Here is a 21,712-nt window from a genome sequence, read left to right as displayed (position 1 = left end):
TTTTAGGTTAATTTACACTAATGATTAATTTCCATTCATGATCTACTGGGGAGTGAGGGTTATGTGCTGGAGTGTGATGGGAGGCCAGACTGGCCAGGCCGACTGGGCGGTTTTCAGAGGGCACTCGAGCTTGATCCAAAAGTGGTAGCTCTCAATCTTGGTTGCACATCAGAATCACTGGAGAGTTTGTTTTTTTTTTAAGTGCTGTCCAGAGGTTGCACCCTAGACTAATTAAATCCAAATCTTTGGAGGTGGGACCCAGACACCAATAGTTTTATTAAAAGCTGCTCAGGTGATTCTAATTCAGCGAGAGTTGAGAACCTTTGAGAGTCAAGGAGTCATTACATGTGGGGGAGAGGGGGTATGTGACCAAGCAAAACGGCAGCACAGTAAGGTTTGTCTGTGTTAATTTATGTAGTCTTTTAAAGGACCCCTTAAGATTTAAAACGGAGGCCCATTTTACAGCTAATAAAACTGAGTCTCGGCAAGGCTGAACCTTATGGGTCACACATCTGGCCTGGCTGGCCAGGGTTTCAATGTAGTACATCAAGCACAGGCTCCCCTACCCTTTGCTCTGTGCTGTCTACCAGTGGAGGGACTTGTAGGATGGTTGGTGTGTTGGGCACAGGGGAAAGGAAAGAAACCAGAGGCAAGGAAGCCCCTTAGGAGGTAAGTGCAGGAATTTAGGTGGCAGATGAGAACTTTGGGATTAAGCCATTGCCTGGATCACTTGTGAGTCAAGGCTACCTAATCTGTCACCTGAGTCAGAAAACTAAGGCCAGTACCTCTCTCCCTCCTCTGAAGATGCTGCATCTCCCAGCAGTTTTGGAAATTAAAATACAGCAGGAGTGGCAGTTTCAGAAGCAGCAGCCCTTCACTGGACCTGCGCCTTTCCCTCTTCGAGAATGCCCAGCTCTCTCCAAGCAAAAGGCAAAACACTCTTCAGATGTGTTCTCCCTGAGGTCCTTTCAGGAGACCTATAATCTAAGGTTTTATAGGTAGTGGATGTAAAAACATGCTTTAAAGATATAATCTTCGGCTTGACAAGGCACCTTTTGAAAAGTAAATTAATGATAGAATGAAAAGCAATAAAGAGATGCCTTTTCCTCTTTTTTCCCCCCTTTGAGATAGAGGAAGATCTAAAGCGTTCATCACTCAATGAATCTCTTCTGAACTATGTGCCTTTAGGGTGAAGAAAATGGACAGAGAGAAAGGGTGGGTTTCCAAAAGCACAGTGCAGGGGCTGCAGTACAGATTAGCAAAGGGCCCTTGTTTTCCATGAGGACAATGGAGGCTGCTCCCCCTTCACTTGGGAGTGGGTGAGCTCCTGTGCCAGGCCCCGTGCTGGGTGCTGGAGGCACAGAAATGAATCAGACATGGTCCGTGGCCCTGGAAGAATGCTAGGTCGGGGGAGGCTTGTGAACAATGGCAGGAGGGTTTTCTACCAGTGGAAAGCCCAGGAGCTGTGGGGGCAGGGAAGGCAGCCTGGAGGAGGAGAGGAGGGCCAGAGGAGATGAGGAAATGAGCAGGAGGTAGACAAGCAGAGGAAGGTGAAAGAGAAGCAGGAAGGTACAGAGGGAATAACATGTATAAAGTCACAGAAGGGGGAAACATGAGGAGGAGGGTTGGGGGCAGTCACTGCGCAGCTCCTGGAATGGGCCCTGGCCATTCTCAGGCTGGGACAGCTGAGTCTGGACGTTGGGTTTGGTCACTGAGGGCATCTGCTGCTTGGTCCTGGGCAGATTTACACACACAGACACTTTCCAGTCATTCCCCTGTTCACCTCAGGTGTCCCGGTGGTTCAACACCCCACAGTCATTGTTACAAAGCCCGTGCATTTTGAACTGAAGTCACAGGGTTCTCTCTGACCTGACACAATGTACAGCTCCATCTTCACCCCCCATTTCAGACTCTGAGCCAATGTACTAAAAATCTGTCATCCCTAATATGACATACAAAGCCTTGTAATTACTAGTCCTTGACTCTCTCTGGCTTCATTTCCTTCCATTGACTCTTCCCTCAGTCATGCTGCTCCAACCACTCAAGTGTTTGGCCTGTTCCTCACACGTGCTGAGTTCTCCCATGCCTCAGGACCTTTGCACTTGCTGTCCCCTCTGTCTGAAATGCTCATCCCCTAAATGAGCTCACCCAAGACTCACTCCTTTATTTCATTCAAGTCTCTGCTCAAATATTAACCCTCCAAAGACTTGACCCTCACTTACTTTTCTTGTATGGCACTTATCACTACCTGAGATTATAGTTTTGTTTATTTCCTCTCCACCTTGGTATGCCTCTGCCATTAATATGCATTTTTTTTTCGTGGCTAGACCCCCATTACCTAGAATAGTATTTGGCTTTGATAGGATTCCAATAAATATTTGTTGAATGAATGAACTCTTTCCAATTTAGTTCCCTAAATAGGTTAGGCATTTTGTTCCCTCCAGGCTGTTGCACATGCTACAGGGAAGCATCCCCAGTTGCCAGCTCCTCCCTTTTCCTGTCCATTTACCCATAAAGCCAGCATGGACCTCTTCCATTCTCCCACCCTTCCTCAGGTGATACCCCTCACACGGCTCTGTATTCCAGCATTTTATATCCTCTATCACTGTGGCCGAGTTGTCTGTCCCCCAACCCTGTGACTTCTGGCAGGCTGAATGAGGTCTCACTTTTACTTTTGGAGCCCCAGCCCCTACCATAGTGTTTGGAGCTTCCCAGTAAAAGTCTGTTGGATACTGTTCTCTCTCTGGTCCCCCTGTGCTGGAGAGAGAGGCTCTGAAACAGGCTTGGCAGATGGTGTGCCAGAGTTTGTGAGAGAGAAGCCCATGGGAGATGTTTTCACAGGACTCCTGGACCCTGTAGCCTTCCCAGTGCATCAGGGGAGAGTCCACGTCATTCCTTGCAGCTGCACACATGTGAGAGCGAGCCTGCCTTTTCCACCTTAGTGAAGGAAAGTCCATCAAAATGAGTTAAAAATTCCTCATTCATGGCCTTGGGGTTCCCCCTGCCCCCTTCCCTGGGAGAGATAAAGGAAAATATGTTTTCCTTCCATATTAACAGCTTCAAATGTGAGATAAATCCTTCTGTCCTAATCTATTTCTAACAAATGGACTTTGCTGTCCAGTGGCATGATACATGTCTGACGGATCTATTTATCCATTCTATTTCTTTAGTGATAGCAGCTATGAAGTTTTATCTATTATTTGTCTCCCTTCCTCATTCCCATTTTCCTAACCAAGCTCATGGAGCAAGTTGATGGATGGATGGTGTTTGGGATAAAAGGGGCCGGAATCAGATAGTTTTCAGGATATGAACAAACTGGCTTATTAACCAGGAGGCCCGTCCAGCAGGAGGTGGTGGGGGATGGAGGAGTGGATACCAGACAATGGTCAGTGATGGATGAAGGAACACCTGGGGTTGCAAGGTGTAGACGTGAGATAACTGGTGGACGCGGCCACTGATAAGGGAGCACCCAGGCCCTGGATCAGCCTCCTGCACAGAGGTGAATGTCAGACCAGCCACTTGACTGCCTTTGACAATCCTCCAACAGTTGCCCACAGCAAACACAATCCCTATTTCTTTCTGTAAAATGCAATCTTATGATGCTAGGCAGGGTTTAAAAAAAAAGTCAGACATTAGGCAGGGTTGGTTGTTCAGCACCCAAGAACAGGAAGGCAGTTGAGCACCCACCATGTGCCAGGCCCTTTGGGGTGATAACAATCCCTGTGCATATGTTATGTCATTCAGTTCTTACACATGGGCCATTGAGAGCATTGGCTACATTTTCTGAAGAGGACACTGAGGCACAGAGAAGACATATGACTTTTCAAGGACACTCAGCTAGGAAGTGGTAGCACCGGGCCTTGCACCTTTGTCCATGTGCCCCAAAGCCCTCAAAATGGCTCTGCTTCTCCTCTACTAAATGCCACACCAGGGGCCTTTCTCTGTCTCTTCTATGCCAGTGGGCTGTCCAGCAGGCACTGGCTGTACAATGAGCCAGATATGCTTCTGCTGTTGTGGGAAGAGGGGCACAGTGCAGCATCCGTTCTCACTCAGGCAGTCCTGACTCTTTCTAGCTCTGTCGTCTGGGGCAAATCGCTTAGTCTCTTGTCACGTGTCAGAGGCAGATAAGAAGTCCTTCCTCTTGCAGGCATTGAGAGGATTAAGCTGGATTAGGTATGTGAAAGTTCTTTGTAACTATTAATGCCCTCTGCAAATATTAGTTATTATGCTGTTACATTTTCCCTTAATAACCCAGAGCTTGGGATATAAAAGCTCTCTATGTCCTTTATTAAGACATCTCCTAGGTATTACGCTGTTTCATGTCTTTCTTGTTCTCTTGTATTGTAGTAGGTTTCACACTGAAATGTCTTTAAAGCAGTTTTAAATGACTATAAAAAGTCAAACAAATCAAGCATAGCCCTTGTTGATGTTTTGAGAGTCCATAGAAACAATGATGCCAATGATATAGCTGACTGTGGTGGGCCGGCTTTGTCCCAGGCGCTCTCCTGCGTGTAGCAGTTCACATAATGCTCCCAGAGCAGTATGCTACTGTCACCATTCCAGCTTACCTATGAGGAACCAGAGGCACATATGGGTACATAATGTGCATAAGACCACAGAGCTAGTGAGTCACAGAGCCAGGCCATGTTGCAAATGCAGGAGTCTGGCACCTGAGCACCCACGTCTAAGCACTTCACTCGCTATGCAGACTCTGTGATGGCAGTTCTGCCTGAGAGGCTGTGCTGTCCCCAAGGTATCTATGTAAGCCCGCCTCTGGGTTCTTGAGTACCTCAGTATTGGGATCTGGCCAAACACTTAAGAGAGACAACTCAGGGAGGAACATACCACGTGGAAAACTGATTTCATATTTAATAAGCAGGGAATCTCAAAGACCTCAAGTGCTCCATTCCAATGCGTTGTTGTTAGGTTTTAGGTGGGCATTCTAGGTTTACACTGAATCTGTGATGAGAACATGAAAGTGGAGGCAACATGTTGGAAGACAATGTTCAGAGTGAGTCTTAAATCATTTCCTGCCTCTGCCACATACAGAGCAGACCTCTTAACCTTGTTAAGCTTTGTTTTCTTTATCTACCTGTAAACGTGCTTCTTGGGTTTGCTCCAGCGCCATGATTGCAGGTTTTTCTGTTCTCTTTCTCTGTGAAGTTTCCCAGAAAATTTCTGATGGTCCTGAGTGGGTGTTCCAACACCCCTGAACAAGCATTAACAGCCCCTATCTGCCATCAGCTTTCTGCCTCTCTTATTCAACTTTTTGTTTGCAGTGTGCCCATGAAGCTGGCTGAAGGTGCTTCCCCTGGCCACTGCTGTGTGGGCTGTCCCTGTATCAGTCATCTGTACCTCATACTTCATGATGCCACCACCATGTGCCACCAATGCCCAAGTTTCTCACTGTCCTAGGAAGGCTTTTTCCTCGGCTCCACTCACATCTTTTCCTATTAGTTCATTAATTCATGCAGCAGCTCTTCATTGTTGCCTCATCATCCCAGGAACTGTAGTGGGTGCTGGGCATACGTGAGTGCGGCAGGTAGACACTATCGTGCCTTCACAGACATTATGTTTGAGGAGGGATCAGAGATGATAAATGAGTAAATTAAAATACAATGTCTGCAAAGCCTAAACACATTGGCAAATATACATACTGTCACAGGACATCTTCAATCTGTGAAACAAAACATTTCTCCATCAAGATGCTAATCACAAAAGTCCCCAGGGAGACCTGGGCGGTGTCCTAAGGGCTTACTGCTCCAGGCACACTCTCCTCCTGTGTTGTTTTTTTTTAAAACACCTGGGAGCAGGCCAGAGTCCTCTTCTTTAGAACAAAGATGGCATTTTCCTCTGGACTGTCTAGCAGCAGGTGCTCCTTCTTCTGGTCTCCCTGCACATCCCTCCACCATCCCACCTTCATGTCCATAGTCAGTTCATTCATTATAAGGATCAGCTTCCCTCTGAAGCTTTCTTCACATGTCATCTGGTGACTGCATTAACATCTACCCCATCAAATTCAGATAAAGATTAAATGAGATAATGTAGGCTGAAAGACTTCATAAACTGAAAGGCACTCTGTAATTGGCAGCTATTATCATAATAATTATAATAATTATTATTCCCACAGAAGTTATGTTATTAGCCAAGGTCATACAGGGAGGAAGCATAGACACAGAACACCTTCTACCCTGCCCCCCACCCAATCAAGCACAAGGCAGAGCTACCAGCATTTCAGAGATGCATGCTTTTAGATACAAAACCCTCCCACATCCAGGTATCCTGTGCTGTGTTCAAGCTTCCAGGACCACTGCCAAGCCACTGCCTAGACTGTGCCCCACAGATACCGCAGCTCCTACACAGGCACACTGGTGCAAACTGCAGTTGCCAAGGCTTTCCAAAAGCACAGTTTGCATTTATTTTGTTTAATTCTTACATTATGTTCGAGCTTCCTCCTAAATGCATTTGTTTGCAAAAAGAGCCACAAGGGGAAGTTCAGCCCACAAATAAGAATATAATTATTACACAGTTTAGCAGTGCCTGGGTGTCACCTGGGTATTCACCGGTGCTCTGCAATTCAATTGTCTCTCCTTGAAGACCATATTTAATAGGATAAACAATTTCTGTTAAATGCAATAAATGTGAACCTGGGCTGTCATCTCCATAATCAACTCAAATTTCCCATCAGAAGCAGTGGCTGTGATTGAGATTCAGAATTTAATTTGGCAGCGCTGGCTTCCACGTGATGTGCTGGTGTCGGCTTTGTAGGAGCCTCCCATTCACCAAAGACGGAGCCACTCTTCCCCATCTCTGGAGAATCTTAAAAGAAGATAAATTATAACTCAAGAAAATTATATAGCCCTGGTATAATGAAAGAGAGAAAACATTATTGGATTAGCCTGCTGAAATAACAGCAGACAGCAAAGAAATAATATTAAGTCAAAAAAGGGTCAGACCTGTCAGCTCAATTGCAGGGGACAGGGGGATGCAGGAAAAAATCAACATGCTTGCTCCAGCAAACCCTGGGCAGTACAATACTGACTGCCTCTGGGGGTTGTTCAATTCCAGATGGGTGGTTGGCCCAGAATGGGGGTGGTAGTGCCCCATGCTTTGGTGTCATAGACATGTTAAGGCCTTAAGCCACAGGACTGAGCCCAACAGCAAACTCAAAGCAGATGATGTGGGAAAAAAAAAACAAACACAAAACCCAGAAAAACCTGGTTGAAAATGAATAGGATGAATCAATTCACATTCCATTAACTTGTTTTTTCTACCAATTTGGTTTCAGCAGATTCACATTAAGTTATGAATTCAGACTGAAAGTACCCAAGAGACAAACAAAAATATTAAGGGATATTTTAATATCATAGAATAACAGCAATAAAGATTACATGATCACTTGACTCAATCTAAATAGTAAAAATATTGTCTTTTAGTAACCCGAAGATCAACTGCCTCCTTATTCTCCTCTTCAAGTACCTCCCTCCCCCAAATAGGATTTGTGCAAAAGCATGACTGAGTGAAGTAAAATGTACAGAGGTAGGGGAAGGTTTACATTGCACATTGCCCCTCAGCCATCAACTTGAACTTCTTGACATGTTTCCTCTTTCAGCCAACACAACCTCTCCTTTATTTTCCTGTTATTTTCTTAACTGTCTCTCATTCAGTGATCAGTTTCTCTGGCTCTTATCTCTAACTCAGGATCTTCTCTGGGTACCCACTCACATCACAATAATTCAGCTCTGCCCCAGAACTCCTGCTTGCAACATACACAACCAACCCTTCCAGTGCTCAGCACCCAAGAGAGCTGAGGAACCAGAATCCACTGCCCTCAGGATGCATGGGTGAAGACTTGTCAATCCCACACACAAACACATACACACACGGCACTTTCTCCTAGGTTTTATTTCATAAAATATTCTTTGTTAATCAAATGCCCAAATTTATTGAAAGAAAGGAAACATCATAATTACGAGTTTAAAACCCTGAACCCAAGTCCGCGGGTTTGCAGCCCAGCTCTGCCACTTCTTGACTGTGTATCCCTGGACAAGTCACTTAACTGTTCTAAGCCTCAGTCCCCCACCTGTTTGATAGAGCTGATATATCGCACCCACTGTATAAGGTTGTCATTAGGATGGAATGAATTAACCTACTGATGAATTAAGCACTGTGGTTGGTCCAAAGTAATCATTCAGTAAATATTAACTGCCATTGTGATTGACTGAGACAGTGTACTCCTCAATGGAGGAGCAACAGAATATTTATTCATTGATTCATTACTGGATACCTACTCTGCGCCAGTCACTGCTAGACAGTAGGACTTCAAAGTGACTAACTCTCAGCACAGTTCCTGGCTGGGTGGTACATATGAGTAAAAGAAAATGAGCCCAGTGAGAATTAATAAAATGATTAAGCCTTTAAGGAACCTAAAATTATTGCTTAGCTCACTATGTGTTCCAATCAATGTTCATTTTACAAATCTTTATTTTAAACATCCTGACTGGCATGGCCCTTCAGTCCTGGGCTGGCCTCAGTGGGGAGCTAGTGTGGGGTGAGCTGCCTGAGACCCTAGGGTGCAAACCCTCACTGTGTGCAGCCCATGTCACTGTCAGCGCTAGATGCTCTCCCTTCTTTAACAGGTGAGTGTTTCTGAAGCGGGGCCCGGGCAGGGGCTGCCCCCATTTTGAGGAGGTGGATTGTTGCACTGCCTCTGTCTTGTTTTCTGTCCTCCAGAGCATGGAGACCAATTTGACCAGCAATTCCATTGCCCATCAATGGTTACATCTATAAGAAAGAAGGTCAAGGAACATTAATTAACCCTGATTACACTGTGGTGCCCTATAGGTGGTGTGGAACATATAATCCAAAAGGCTCTAGGAGTCTGAATCTCTGATCTTCCTCCTCCAGTCAACTGTTCTTCTTTCAGGCCATTGTTTTTACCATGCTCCCTTCTACCACAGGGCCTTTGCACATGCTGTTCCACTGCCCAGTATATTCTTCCCTCCTCCATTTATCAAGTCAGTCCCATTCACCCTTCAGAGCATTCACCCTTCAGAGCCCAATGTAAGTGTTATTCCTACAGGGACACTTTCCCTGACCCTTAACTCCCTATCAATTCTTCATATTTGAAGCTCTCAGAGCATTTTGCAGCAGTTACAATTCAAACTTTAAATATATTTTTGGCATAACTCAAGTAATGTTGGCCTTTCCTTCTAAAGAGGAGTCTCCAGGATGACAGGATCTATATCTGACTTGCTCACCATGGAATCCCAGCACCTAAGCTGTCACATAGGAGGCCCTTAGTGAATGTTTGTTGAATGAATGGTTTCCAGCTTAGACACATTTTGGCTATAGGATGCTAGGTAGTTTACTTCTCAATGTGTAGAATAGGAGCTGTGTTTTCTGTTGTGAGCCTTGTGTGTGTTAAATGATATAATAACACTGTGGTTTCTCTTCCCTTACATCTGCCTTTCCTCTGGGAATTTTTTGTTGATGAGATTGGCAAATAATCAACTATATCCACCATGATATATCATGTTTCTGGCTAGGCCTCTAATTCACAGTGTAATTCTGGGTACACTACTTCATATCTCTGGGTCTGCCCACTTGTAAAATGAGAAGTCTAGAGTAGGAGTTTTCCAAGGTCTTTTCCAACCAGTGGAAATCCAATTGCATGTTCCCTGGCAGATTACTGTGTGGGACCTGGTTGAAGTGTGGGAGGAAAGGGAGTGAAGGCAACCTTGAGCTTGTTGCTGGGGAAGGGAATAGTATAGGCAGGCAGGAGTCAAGATCAAAGAGAATAGAGTTAGACCCACTGGATGTGAACCTGGGTTCCCACATGTACTTACTAACTGTGTGACCATTGAGCAAGTTAGTTCATGGCCCATTAAACCTCAGTTTCTTCATCTTTAAAATGGGGATATCAATAGTATCCACTTTATGAGGTTGTGAGGATTAAAGGATTTAATATGTGTAAAATATACATTTAATATATATAAAATACAAAATATATAAAATGGATGTAAAATTAATATATGTAAAATACAAAAGGATTTCATACTTATTTAGCTCTAAAACAAGCTAACCAATATCTATCTGGCTCTTACAACTTGGTCAGCATCATTCTAGGTGCTTTATATGCCTGATGAGAAAATCAAGACAACTCTACAAGATCTGAGTTTCTAACATCTATTTTACAGATGAGGAAACTGAGGCACAAAGAGGTGAAGTAAGTTGCCCAAGGTCACAGTTATTAAATGATAAATGTGGAATTTGAACCCAGTTGAGTTCAAGCACTCAGCAAGGTGCCTGGCACACAGTCAAGTGCCTGATAAATGTTTATTGCTTCAATTTGATGTGCCATTTCCTGTTTTAATGGCATCACCAAAAGTCATAGGAAGGAAAACAAAGGGAAGGAGGAATAGCAGGTTGAGAACTCTCAGATAATAAATTGGCCAAAGAATTTGAGAGCTGGGAGGGAACTTAATGAGAGTTTATAGTCTTTCGTTTGTTACGTCAACACATATCACTGAACAGCAGCTGTGCTGGGACATGGGGACACAGAGACACACTGAACATCATCCTCCCTATTCACAGAGTCCAAAGGAGGAATTAACTAATCTACCTGGGAAGGGGGAGGAGCTAGAAGACTTTTTATAGAACAAGAGACATCTGCACTGGATTTTGAGGAGTGAATAGAAGTTTACTAAATTTAAAAAGGAAAAAAAGATAAGCGTTCCAGAATGATCCAAAGAGATGACTTGAAAATGCCATTCATCAGCCTATCACATGGAGCACTCTCAGTTGGAAAATAACAAAACATACAACCTCGAGCTGTTACAGGGTGCAGCCAAGAGGGGGGACCCCAAATGGGCATTTGAAATGGGGTCCAGAACTCAAGGTGTCCAGGAGATTTTAAGGTGTCTTCAACCCTTCCCCCACAGGTGTGAGTTGGGGGAAGGGGCACACAGAGCAAAAACATGCAGGGCAGCTTTGCAGCTAATCCATGGCATGGTCATTTAGCATACCTATAGCCTTTGGCTGGTCACTTAGATATGCTAAATAGCTATGGCCATGCTCAAGGCCAGGGGGATGGAAAGGGATCTCCCCACCAAGATGTGACTGGGGGGCAGGTCTCCTGAGTTACAGCGCCTGCCTGCGTGGGAGCTGGGAGAAGATTGGCTCCATGACATGGGGTGACACCTGCCCAGACCCACAATGGTGACCAGAAAAGCTGGAGAAGACAGCAGATTGAGGGCAAGTGTGCCCAAGTGTAGGGGGAGTTGGAAATGGGGCTGCAGAAGAAGATTGGCGCAGGGAATTTAAACCCAGACATGGCAGCCATTGAGGGGGAACCACGCGGCTTTGGCAGAGTGGGGACTCTCCCTTCCCACAGCCCTGAGGAGGAGAACCACGTGGCCTTGACAGAGTGGAGACTCCCGCAGCCCTGAGAGAGAGAACCACGTGGCCTGGCAGAGTGGGGACTCCCGTGGCCCTGGGAGAGAGGACCATGTGCCTGTGCCAGAGTGGGGACCCCCACAGCTTTAGAAGGGGGATCTACCACCTGGTTTTAGCAGAGATCCTGGTGACTCAGCAGAGGGTGCCAGGAACCCAGGGAGGTCTCCCAGTTGAGATGGAGGACTAACTAAGAACCAGAGGACTGCCTGAGCCATGGACTTCTATTTCCTTTCCTGAGATACGGTACTCTGGATTGGGCAAAGGGGGAAAGAAGGAAGGACTGTGTGTGTTTGTGGGTGTTTTTAGGGACGTTAGGATTTTTGATAAAGACATTAGGTCACTACTTTAAGTTAGTATAGCATTAAATAAACATTTCCTTTCCTTTTCACGAATCTCTGGCATTGAGAGACGTCTTTCCTCTGGCGGTGGACATAACGGACCCGGGGCCTTCTTTCAATAATAGTATATCGTCCCAGGCCCCCCTTGTTGTGTTCTGTAACAGAGCCAGGATGGATCTCAAGTTTCATAGTTTCCAGCTCCCCACCAGACACCCCCACTTTGTGCTTGCTCTTTTGAATTATTCTCTGAACTTCCCCGGATCTCCCTTTTCCTACCAACTCTCAAAGATTCCTTACTTTTCCGTAAGGTGATCTCACAGCCTTGGCCTTGAAATCCATTAGGACAGATGCATTCACAGCGTGATTCTGGAAAGACAACACAGAGAGAATGTGAACTATAACCATGTGGCACAAAGAACTTTTGGAGTTCATTTCTCTACATCATTGCTTTTCCATTAGGTTAAAAGAGGGCAAACATCCAGCTGAATGGTTTGAAATAAGATGGTTCAGTGCCAAGAATACCTACTCCTTTCTTGATGGCCCTTTGCTCATAAAAGAACACATTTATTGCCATCATGGAGAATTATGTGGAGTTGTTGAGGAATACTACTCATTAGCAGAAATTTGACCTAGTCTTATGAGTTCAGAGTCAGAAGGTACATTTGTGATCAGTGAGGCCAATGGTTGTTTTCACCACAAGTAATTACCTAGCCTCTGCTTGATCACCTCTAGTGATGGGGAACTTACTACCCTGAGATGTTTCATCCTCCCTTTGGCCAGTTACTCCTTATGTTATTCTGTAACATGTCAGCCTGGAGCTTCTCTCATCTGGATCAGTCTGAATGTCTTCACAGGACCGTTCTCCATAAATCAGGCCCTGCGAGCATCCCAGCCCCTATCTTCATATTCTTCCCCTCCTCCAGTGAACACCTCAGGTGGGTCTCAGGTTCTAGGTCTCAATGTCACACAAGGCAAGGAAGATTTCAGCAACCCTAGATCAAACCCTTGAGCTGCTGAGCTGCATTCCTTCCTGCTAAACTGAGCCTCACTTAGGTGTCCTTGTCCTGAAGGCAGAGCTTCCCAGCCTTATGCTCTCACTATGTCTGCTTTGCTCACATCCATCTTGTCCAATGAGTTAGACACACACATCCTCAATCTCAGCTGGGTAGCTGGGATCTTTCCCCATGAGAACAGGTCTTTTCCATATCCCCTCTGCCTAGCTTGCTCCATCCACACGGTTCATCCTGCCCACTACAACTGGTTCCCTGAGCTGGGATGTCCTGGAAGCAGTTGCTCTAGTTGTCCCATTTTGTCATCAGGCTGGACTGGGCCCTTTCTCAGAGTTTTGCTAGCCCATCATAAAAGAGCATACGACCCCAGGCCCCAGCATCTTCTAAGTTTGTCCCGCTCACAGCAGTGACCCCAGTGTGACCCTCAGAGTTAGGAATCAAATTCTAGTGGCCCATCCTTTCTGAAGCGCTCCAGTACCCCAATCTGTTCACCATGTCTTGGTCAGGAAATGCACAAAGGGTTTCCTCTGCTCAGCCTAGGGCCCCTTCTTTGACCAGATTTCCTGAGTTCTGAAGGTTGCAGGCACAGCATACCTCATTTTATTGTGCTTCCCTTTATTACCCTTCACAGGTGTTGTGTTTTTTTGCAGATGGAAGGCAAGACTCCACCAGCAAAAAGATTAAGACTTGCTTTACTACATATGATACCCATTTTATTATGGTGGTTTGTAACCAAACCTACAATACACTCTCTCTGAGGCATGCCTGTAGTTCGAATACTGAGTTAGGTTGAGGAAGCTCAGCTTTAAGTGGCTCCAAATGACCATGGGGCCCTTTTTCCCCTTTGAGATAATGAAAAGAACTTCATGACGGACCCGGGGCCTGAGGCAGAGGACCAGGGATGGACCTAGAAACTCTCCTTGAGCTACTCGGGAGGGTAGGTGGTTTTAATAACCTGTTCTGGCCCCAGAATCAGCCCCTCCAAATGAAGGCTTCCATAGGGGACACCAGCTGCCCGGAAGTGGTACCTTTTAGGACAGGGACTCCATTCCCGTGGCAGGGAGCACAGATGCAGGAGCTGACTTCTCTCTGGAACTCCTCCAAGGCCCGCTTCATGTTCTGCTTCACTGTGCTGGAGTAGGCAAAGTCTGTGGAGGTCACCAGTTCATACAGAGGCTCTGCCTGGGAAGGGAGGCAAGGCATTTATGTCAACAGAAAACATTCATTCAATAGAAGCGTAAAGCAAGGCTCTGCAGGAATGGGCAAAGGGTTAGTGCATGCATGGAGACCAAAAGTGGATTCATATGGAACTGGATAAATGCCACAGCATGTAGATAAGCTCATTCAAGTTCAAGTCAACCAGTACTTACTGAATACTTCCTTAGTGCCAGGAATTCAGCACAAGTAGGGAATAAAATAAAATCCCCACTTGCAAGTAACTCAGAATCTAGAGATAGAGACTAATATGCTAGTGGATACTTACAGCACAGTGATGACAGGTAACAGTGGAAACTTGTAATGGATAGAGTGGAGCAGGTGGTTAACCTGTCTGAGGTGAGGGAGGCAGTGATTTTCAAACGGCTCTTTGAAAGTCTTAAAGGAACCTCATCCTAGCATCACTCCCCTCCAAATCTATCAAAAGCATTCACATTGTGCAAGAGCCACTATCAAAAAGCCTGTCCTGAGCTCCAAAGCTCACAGAACACCTTGCCACCAGGAAATGCTCAGAACACTCTATACTGCTCCTCTGATGCAAACTCTTGTTGCTCCCTTGTGGTGGTTACATTTTCTGTGTTGAAATATCTCTCTCTCTCTCTCTCTCCCCCTCCACCCCCTCTCTTCTTTCTTCTCCAGTTAGATGGTAAACTCCTGAAGATCAGGTCCACAACTCCTCAGCTCTGTCTCTAGCATCCAGCCTTGAGTGCAGTGGGGACCACTGATAAAGTGGATAGATACATTGATAAAGTGGATAGATACATTGGAGGGGGATTGAAGACCTTATCATCAGGGCAGTAGCAGCAGGCATGGAGGAGAGGGTATGGACAGCAGAACCACAGAAGTAGGAGTGATGTTGGTTGCTCAGAGAGCAGGGCAGTGTTTGAGAACTGGAAGCCACCAATGGAACTGGCGGTGTGTGGAGGTCAGGAAAAACCAGAGGCAAAGCCCCAAAAGGTAGTTAAAAATGTTCATTCTCTTGGCTCCAGTTTCAGCTCCAAGGCCATGTTCCTTTCCAGGTTTTGTTAGTGATTCTGCCCTAATGCAGCCTTGGAGACTTTAGGGTCTGTCTAAATACAGGCAATCAGGCCTAATAGAAGCCTCCAGTGAGAAGAAAATTGCTTCCATTTCTTAATGCATCTGATGCTGACCTTCGCCCCAGTGCGCAGAGCAAGGCCCCTTGGTGGTCCCATTGTCTCACTGTTTTGTGGTCAATGAATTGATCCAGAGGCTGTTTGCAGAAGCTTCCAGCCTGCTGGCCCACACAGAGGGGGGGCACAGAGGATCGGGAGGCAAGGGGGTAGGTTTGCTATACACCAAAGATGAGCTCTTCCAACAATCAGCTTTCCCTATAGAGTAGCCTGAAAGGCTGCCTTTAACCACCCAGGCATTGTCCTACCAGCACTGCCAGAGTTGCTCCAGGAGAGAGAACAAGTCAGCGGCAGAACTGGAATAACCCTTCCATGCACACTGTGTGCCAGGAGCTGTGCTGGTGGTTCACAAATATGGCCCCATTTCACTTTCATAAGGTAGCCTTCATTAGCCCTGTTTTCAGGTGAGGAGAAATAACTTGAACAAAGTCAGATAACTCCTAAAATAGCATTTGTTGTTCCTACTAGTTCATGGTGATTACTGATAAAAATGGCTTTAATATTTCTATTTCTAACCTCTATCCCAGGGTTCTCCAAATTTTGCAGATTATGGCGGAATTCTGAGCAGAAACTCAAAACTTCACAGCTTCCTTTTTAAACTAATGTGACTCATCTGTCTATTCTTTGGTTTGCCCGTCCTCTTTTCCTGTCTCTCTTTTCTGCTCCCTTCCTTCCTGCCTCTCTCCCTCCTTCCTTCCCTTCTTTTTTCTTCTCATCGCTTCTCTAAGTACACAGCCCTAACCAATCACATTGATTATTGGGTCCTCAGCACACCTGTCTTATAAAAATTTTATTTATCACATTTCTGCAAAGACATGATGGGTGCTATCTAAGACCATGCAATTCTCTATAAGGGACCCTGATGTTTGACACTTTAAATAATAACAAATACTTATTGCCATAACTAGTATGTATTAGGTGCTGAACTAAACACTTTACATACATTATTTAACTTAATCTCCACAACAGTCTTATGAATCAAGCAGTCTTCTGTATTCCCATTTTACAGATGAAAAGGCTAAGGTACAGAAAAGTTAAATAGATTGACCAAAGCCACACAGTAGTGGGAAAGAACTTGAACTGTTACCATTGTGGTCTAATTCCTTTCAGTGCACCTGTTTTGGATTGGTAGATAGACAAATACTGTAGTGACACCAAATTGGTGGCCTAAGACAAATATAGTTTTGGATTCCACTTTTTTCATTTGCCTCATATTATGAGCATAAAATGATTTTTCATGGCTACATGGTGTCTTGTGGTATGGGTAAATTGGAACATACTCAACTTTGGCCCTGTTATTAAATCTTTAGGTTGTTTCCTTTTTTTCTCTTTTGCTATTATAAATCACATAAAACAAGGCATGTTTTTATGCACACATCTTTACCAACTTTAACAATTATTTCTTGAGCTAATTCTGCACTTAGTGTTATTAAATCAAAAGCTATAAACCTTTTTTAATGTCTGGGGTATGTATGGTTAAATTCTTTTCCTGAAGGGCTGTAACGATTTGTAGTCCCAGCTCATTTTATGGAAGTGCCCATCTCATCGCTCTCAACAGACATTAAGGCTTATAGATTTTTAATCACTGTCAGTTTGATATGTAAAACAATATTGCTTTGTTACTTTAGTTTTTAATTCCTAGAAAAGCTGAACATTTTGCATATTTATTCACCTTCTGAGTTCTTCTGGCTGTTGCCTATTTCTTTCAGATGTGTCCTTCTTATAAATCGCATCATTCCCTTTACAGTTAGAATTTCACATGTGGCAAAATTATTTTGTAGGTGTGCAACCTGACATTTAATCATATTCATGGTTTCCTTATTTGAAATTCAGAACTTATTTTTGAGGGTGATGTTGTCAGTTCCATCAGTTCACATGCAACATCATCCGCGCAGGCCATGCTAACACAGTATCTGTATGTTAAATGTTCTCTTGGTCAGAGTAATTTGCTTTTAGAGAATCTTTGATTAAGCTGCTTTAGAAAGATTTGGAGGTCATTATCACTGTTTACCAAATACAGCAGCTTCTTTTCTCTCTGGGCAGGTGGCAGGGCTGCAATTCCCTGCCATCCCTAAGAACAGCTTTGTAGTGTGAATTGTCTGGAGCCATGAAAGGTGAGCAAAGGGAGTGACCCTTCCAGATTGAAGCTTTTGGAGCGGAGTGAGGTGACTTTTCCTATTTCCTTACCTCTGCTGATGATCTTGGGAGCACATGCCCAGGTAAAGTCTTCATCACCTGGATCCCTGAGTGATGGTGGGAAAGCCCCCTGGCCAGTATACTTTTGAACATGTCACCGACATTTGGGGGTTGTTTCCCTGCAGCACAACGTACGTAGGCTGTCCTCTCATCTCCTGGGTACCATTTACCACTGTATTTTTTCCTTCTACCCTGGACAATGCCCATGCTCCACACAATGGCTTCCAGCAGCCTGGATCTCAGACCAAAGCCTAGCTGCTCTGACTACTCTGGAAATGTGTATGGATGACAGACTTGGTGATTAGGGTTGCCAGTTAAATACAGAATTTCCAGTTAAAACTGAATTTCAGGCCCTGGCTGGCGTAGCTCAGTGGATTGAGCACGGGCTGGGAACCAAAGTGTCCCAGGTTCGATTCCCAGCCAGGGTACATTCCTGGGTTGCAGGCCATAACCCCCAGCAACCGCACATTGATGTTTCTCTCTCTCTCTCTCTCTCTCTCTCTCCCCCCCCTCCCTTCCCTCCCTAAAAATAAATAAATAAAATCTTTAAAAAAAAACCAAAAAACTGAATTTCAGATCAACAACAAATAATTTTTTAGTGTAAGTATATCTAGTGAAATACTGTGGAGATGCTTATATTAAAAAATTATTCCTTATTTGTTTGAAATTCAAATTTAATCTGACATCCTACATTTCCTAAATTTGGCCACCCCTTACATACTTCCTTTATTATCTCAAAATGTCTTTGGGATTTCTCAGCCATTAAGGATCATTCAATGTACCAAAAGCTTTTCCCTTCCAGACCTCCTGGTTGTCACTCCATTATCTTTAAGCATTTAGTGTCGGAAAGAATTCTAAGAACAATATGACTTTTATTTTTATAGGATATATTTGTTGCTAAAAGAAAAAAAATCACCAGAATATGTTTCAGTAGAGTTTTTTTCCCCCCTGTACTTTTGCCTAATTTTCAACAAGCTGCTCATTTTGCAGTATCAGCTCACAGAAATTTCCCTCATTATGTGTTTGATTAATGCATCTTCACACTTAATCTTGTCTCCTCCTCAGGAAGAAGTCCCTGAGTTTTAGATTGTAAGTCTGCACTCTCTGTCCATCATATTTCTTTCATATAATTGTTTTAATCTCATTGCCTTGTGCTCCTACATTCTAAGAACATTTTTATAGCACCTTCCACATCACTGGCTCAATTTTCTGCAGTGTCAATTCTGTTCTTTATAGTTCCCCATGTAGGTTTTAATTCTGCTATTGTGAGTTTGGTTTCCTGTATTCAGCTACATCCCTTTTCGCCTGATTCATGTCTAAACATCTCAGCTCCTATTTTTTATTTCATACATTCCTCATTTTCTTGAATTTTGTTATAGTCACAAAGCAAATGCATTTTAAATTTACTTGTTTTTCTATATTTTAGACATATGCTTGTCTGCTGCATCATGAATGTCATGTTAATCTTTTGTGCTCAGAACTTTCTTTATATCACTTTCATGTCTATCACTTTCTCTTAACTCTCCTGCAAACAAAGAGCCCTCTCTCTGTGTCTAAGTTCACCAGTAAACAGTGGGAATGGGGCTCTTCTGTGGCATTCTTCCCCATTCACCTGGCTTCTACAGGAATCCTGACTCAGATCGTGGTCTTCAACACCGGCCTTGACTAACACTTGTGTGTAGGAATTGCTTGTGTAGTGGGCTCTACTGTCCTGGGAAGCAATCACTGCTCCAGCTACCTAGTAAGCTGACTCTGCAGAGGAGAATTAGTTAGAGATCATGTGAAGCCATTTGCAGGTTTCTCTTGCCAGAAACTGCAAGAAGGATTGGGATGCCCAGAATGTATGTTTCCAACTCAGGTTAGGAATGTACAGAGGAAGTGCAGAGGTTTTTACAGAGGTAAAAACCTTCAACAATCCTGCCCCCGAAGCTCCTTGAAAACATCTCTGATTCTCCAATCTCTTCCTCTTTTTTGGCCCATTTAGGCCTGCAGAGCCCTATACTGGTCGTGGGTGTGACTTTCCACTATGTGCCACGTGTGCTGAGAAGCCTCAGGAAAGTGCTACATATCTGTGGTTGTTTGTAGGCCTGTTTGAGATGCTTAGGATGCAAACATGGCCCCCACACACCACATCCCATATCACAACATATGCTTGGCACTCAGCATTCCCAATGCCCAGGCTAGCATGTCCAACCTATTTAGATAGGTAATCAAGGCAATCCATTAACTCTCAGTTTTAAATAAAAGGTTCAGGTAAGAGGTAACTAAAATGTAAATGCCAGGGATCTATTTTTCCCTGAACTCTGTTCTCTCCTATGCCCATATATGATACCAACTCATGTCACTGTGCCATCAGCTAATCCTAGATTTCTCTGGAGCTGCCTGCAATTCTGTTCTTCTCGATGCTTGCCTACATGTCACTACTGAATAAGTGGCAGAGGAAAGGATTTGAATGGCAGCCTTCTTGTTCTGGAGAAACTGTGCATTTGACATACAAATAAAGACCCTGTGGAAAATTGTCAGGGTGGGGAAGTACAGAGCCTCCCATCAGAGTGGTAGCCCCTCAGCTCCCCTCCTTCACTGCAAGAGTAAATCTCCAGGGGCCAGAGGCTGGATGCTCAATGACTCTACAGATGACAGTGAGAAGAGGACGGTGTAAGATATGACATGGACACTGTCCTGAAGGCCCCACAGGCGAGGACCTACTGCTGCTGATGTGTATGACAGTCCCATTCCAGCAAATGTCCTTTTAGTTTAAGTTTGCAAAACAATTCTTGTTTGGGTGACAGGTGGTTGGGATCATTATTTTTTAAAAGTCTGGAGAGGAGGGAAAATGTGCAAGTCTCAGGTCCAGACCTATCAGAGACTCCCCAGCAACCACAGATGGGTGCAACCTCTGTGACCTTGGTTTTTATCAGCCACAAAATGGAGATAAGCACACTTAATCTGAAGACTTGTGGTGATTAAATCAAATAAGACTGTTAAAGCCCCTGGCCGAGTGTCATGAATACGTGCCCCGAAGATGTTAGTGATCACTGTGATGTATTATCCTGCCCTGTAAGATAGTTACGCCTGGATGTGTCCTACTGTTTGGTGCAGACTGTATTTCTCATCCTTGCATGTCCCTCTATTTTCCTCCAGTGCCTGAGTTCCTATCACACTGTAGGAACACAGCAACTATTTGTTGGTTGCCTGAATGACTATTTAAATGAACAAATAAGTGAATGAGTAATTCTCTGATGAAACAGAAACAATATTAACAAGGCCTGGAATAGAAGCTGATGGTTCATCTTCTCCAGCAACTTGGGGGCCCAAGTGAGAGCGAGTCAGGAGTTTCTAACCAGTGCTGAGCAGTATATCATAATCAGTTCATTCCAGATGCATTTTCTACTATAATGTACGCATCTCCTGATTAGGGGCTGGGTTTTATTGAGCTCTGTATCCTACACTCTGGCTCACAGGAGCCCCTCATGGCTGTTTCTGAATAGGGGAAGGACCGGTAGAGTAGCTGCCAAGCTGTACCTTGATTTTGATGATGTCTGGGTTGTACTGCACTGCGTCTCCCCACTCCTGCATCAGGTCTGCTGTTGGCAGGTCCCTGTACGCCAGGGCGGTGATGTACTCACTTGCTCCTCCTCGCACTCGGACCACCAAATCCTCTACCATGCTGTTATTCTCGTTTCTGTCTGATATGGACACAGAGACCTGGAATGTCAGGTAATCTACTTTTGCACCTTAGAATTTATTGCAACCCAGCTAACAGCCTCGTTACCATGATATTCACTGAGCTTGCCCTGGAGAAGTGGACAGATAAGACACATCCCTGCCAGCAAGGGAGGCACCCTGTAATGGGCAAAAAGCAGCTCACCCAATCATATGCAATGCAAGTTGGGGACAGAACAAGAGGGACATTTATTTTGAGCATCTATAAATGCCAGTCACTAAGTTAGTCAATGGAACATAGATATCAGATAGATAGATAGATAGATAGATAGATAAACAGCTCATAGGTATGTGAAGAAATTAGTAGTTGAGAGATAGATACATAGCTACATACATATATACATTCATATGGCTAAGTTGATAGATCATAGTTAGGTAAATAAATTGGTAAATAGATGGATACATAAATCCATCTATACATAGGAATAGATTCATAGATCATAGATAGGTAAATAGATTGGTAGATAAGTACTGATCATTCATGTGTCAGTCACTAATCTAAGTGTTGTACATGTATTCACTCAACCTTCACTATGACATAGAAAGTATGTAATTCTTATTTAGCAGAGAAGAAATCTTAGGCACTGGTGTGAAGGAATTTATGCAGATAGCTCTGCCCAAG

General features: G+C 44.3%; 1 protein-coding gene across 1 annotated transcript in view; it reads right to left on the bottom strand.

Annotated features, from left to right (window-relative positions):
- Positions 1 to 7,886: 7,886 nt before the first annotated feature.
- C8B (complement C8 beta chain) overlaps positions 7,887 to 21,712 on the bottom strand; it is a 40,141-nt gene continuing 26,315 nt past the window's right edge. The window contains exons 9-12 of the mRNA XM_045857238.1: positions 20,890 to 21,053; positions 13,834 to 13,987; positions 12,093 to 12,161; positions 7,887 to 8,784 (exon numbers count right to left, since the gene is read on the bottom strand). Of these exons, the coding sequence (XP_045713194.1) occupies positions 8,633 to 8,784; positions 12,093 to 12,161; positions 13,834 to 13,987; positions 20,890 to 21,053 (539 nt within the window). The 3' untranslated portion in view covers positions 7,887 to 8,632. The remainder of the gene's footprint in view (positions 8,785 to 12,092; positions 12,162 to 13,833; positions 13,988 to 20,889; positions 21,054 to 21,712) is intronic.

The sequence above is a fragment of the Phyllostomus hastatus genome, unplaced genomic scaffold (genome assembly GCF_019186645.2).
Source record: "Phyllostomus hastatus isolate PE091 unplaced genomic scaffold, TTU_PhHast_1.1 phas_contig_147, whole genome shotgun sequence".
NCBI lineage: Eukaryota > Metazoa > Chordata > Mammalia > Chiroptera > Phyllostomidae > Phyllostomus > Phyllostomus hastatus.
Note: the sequence above shows the minus strand (reverse complement) of the source record. Positions and strands in the feature narration are given on the sequence as shown.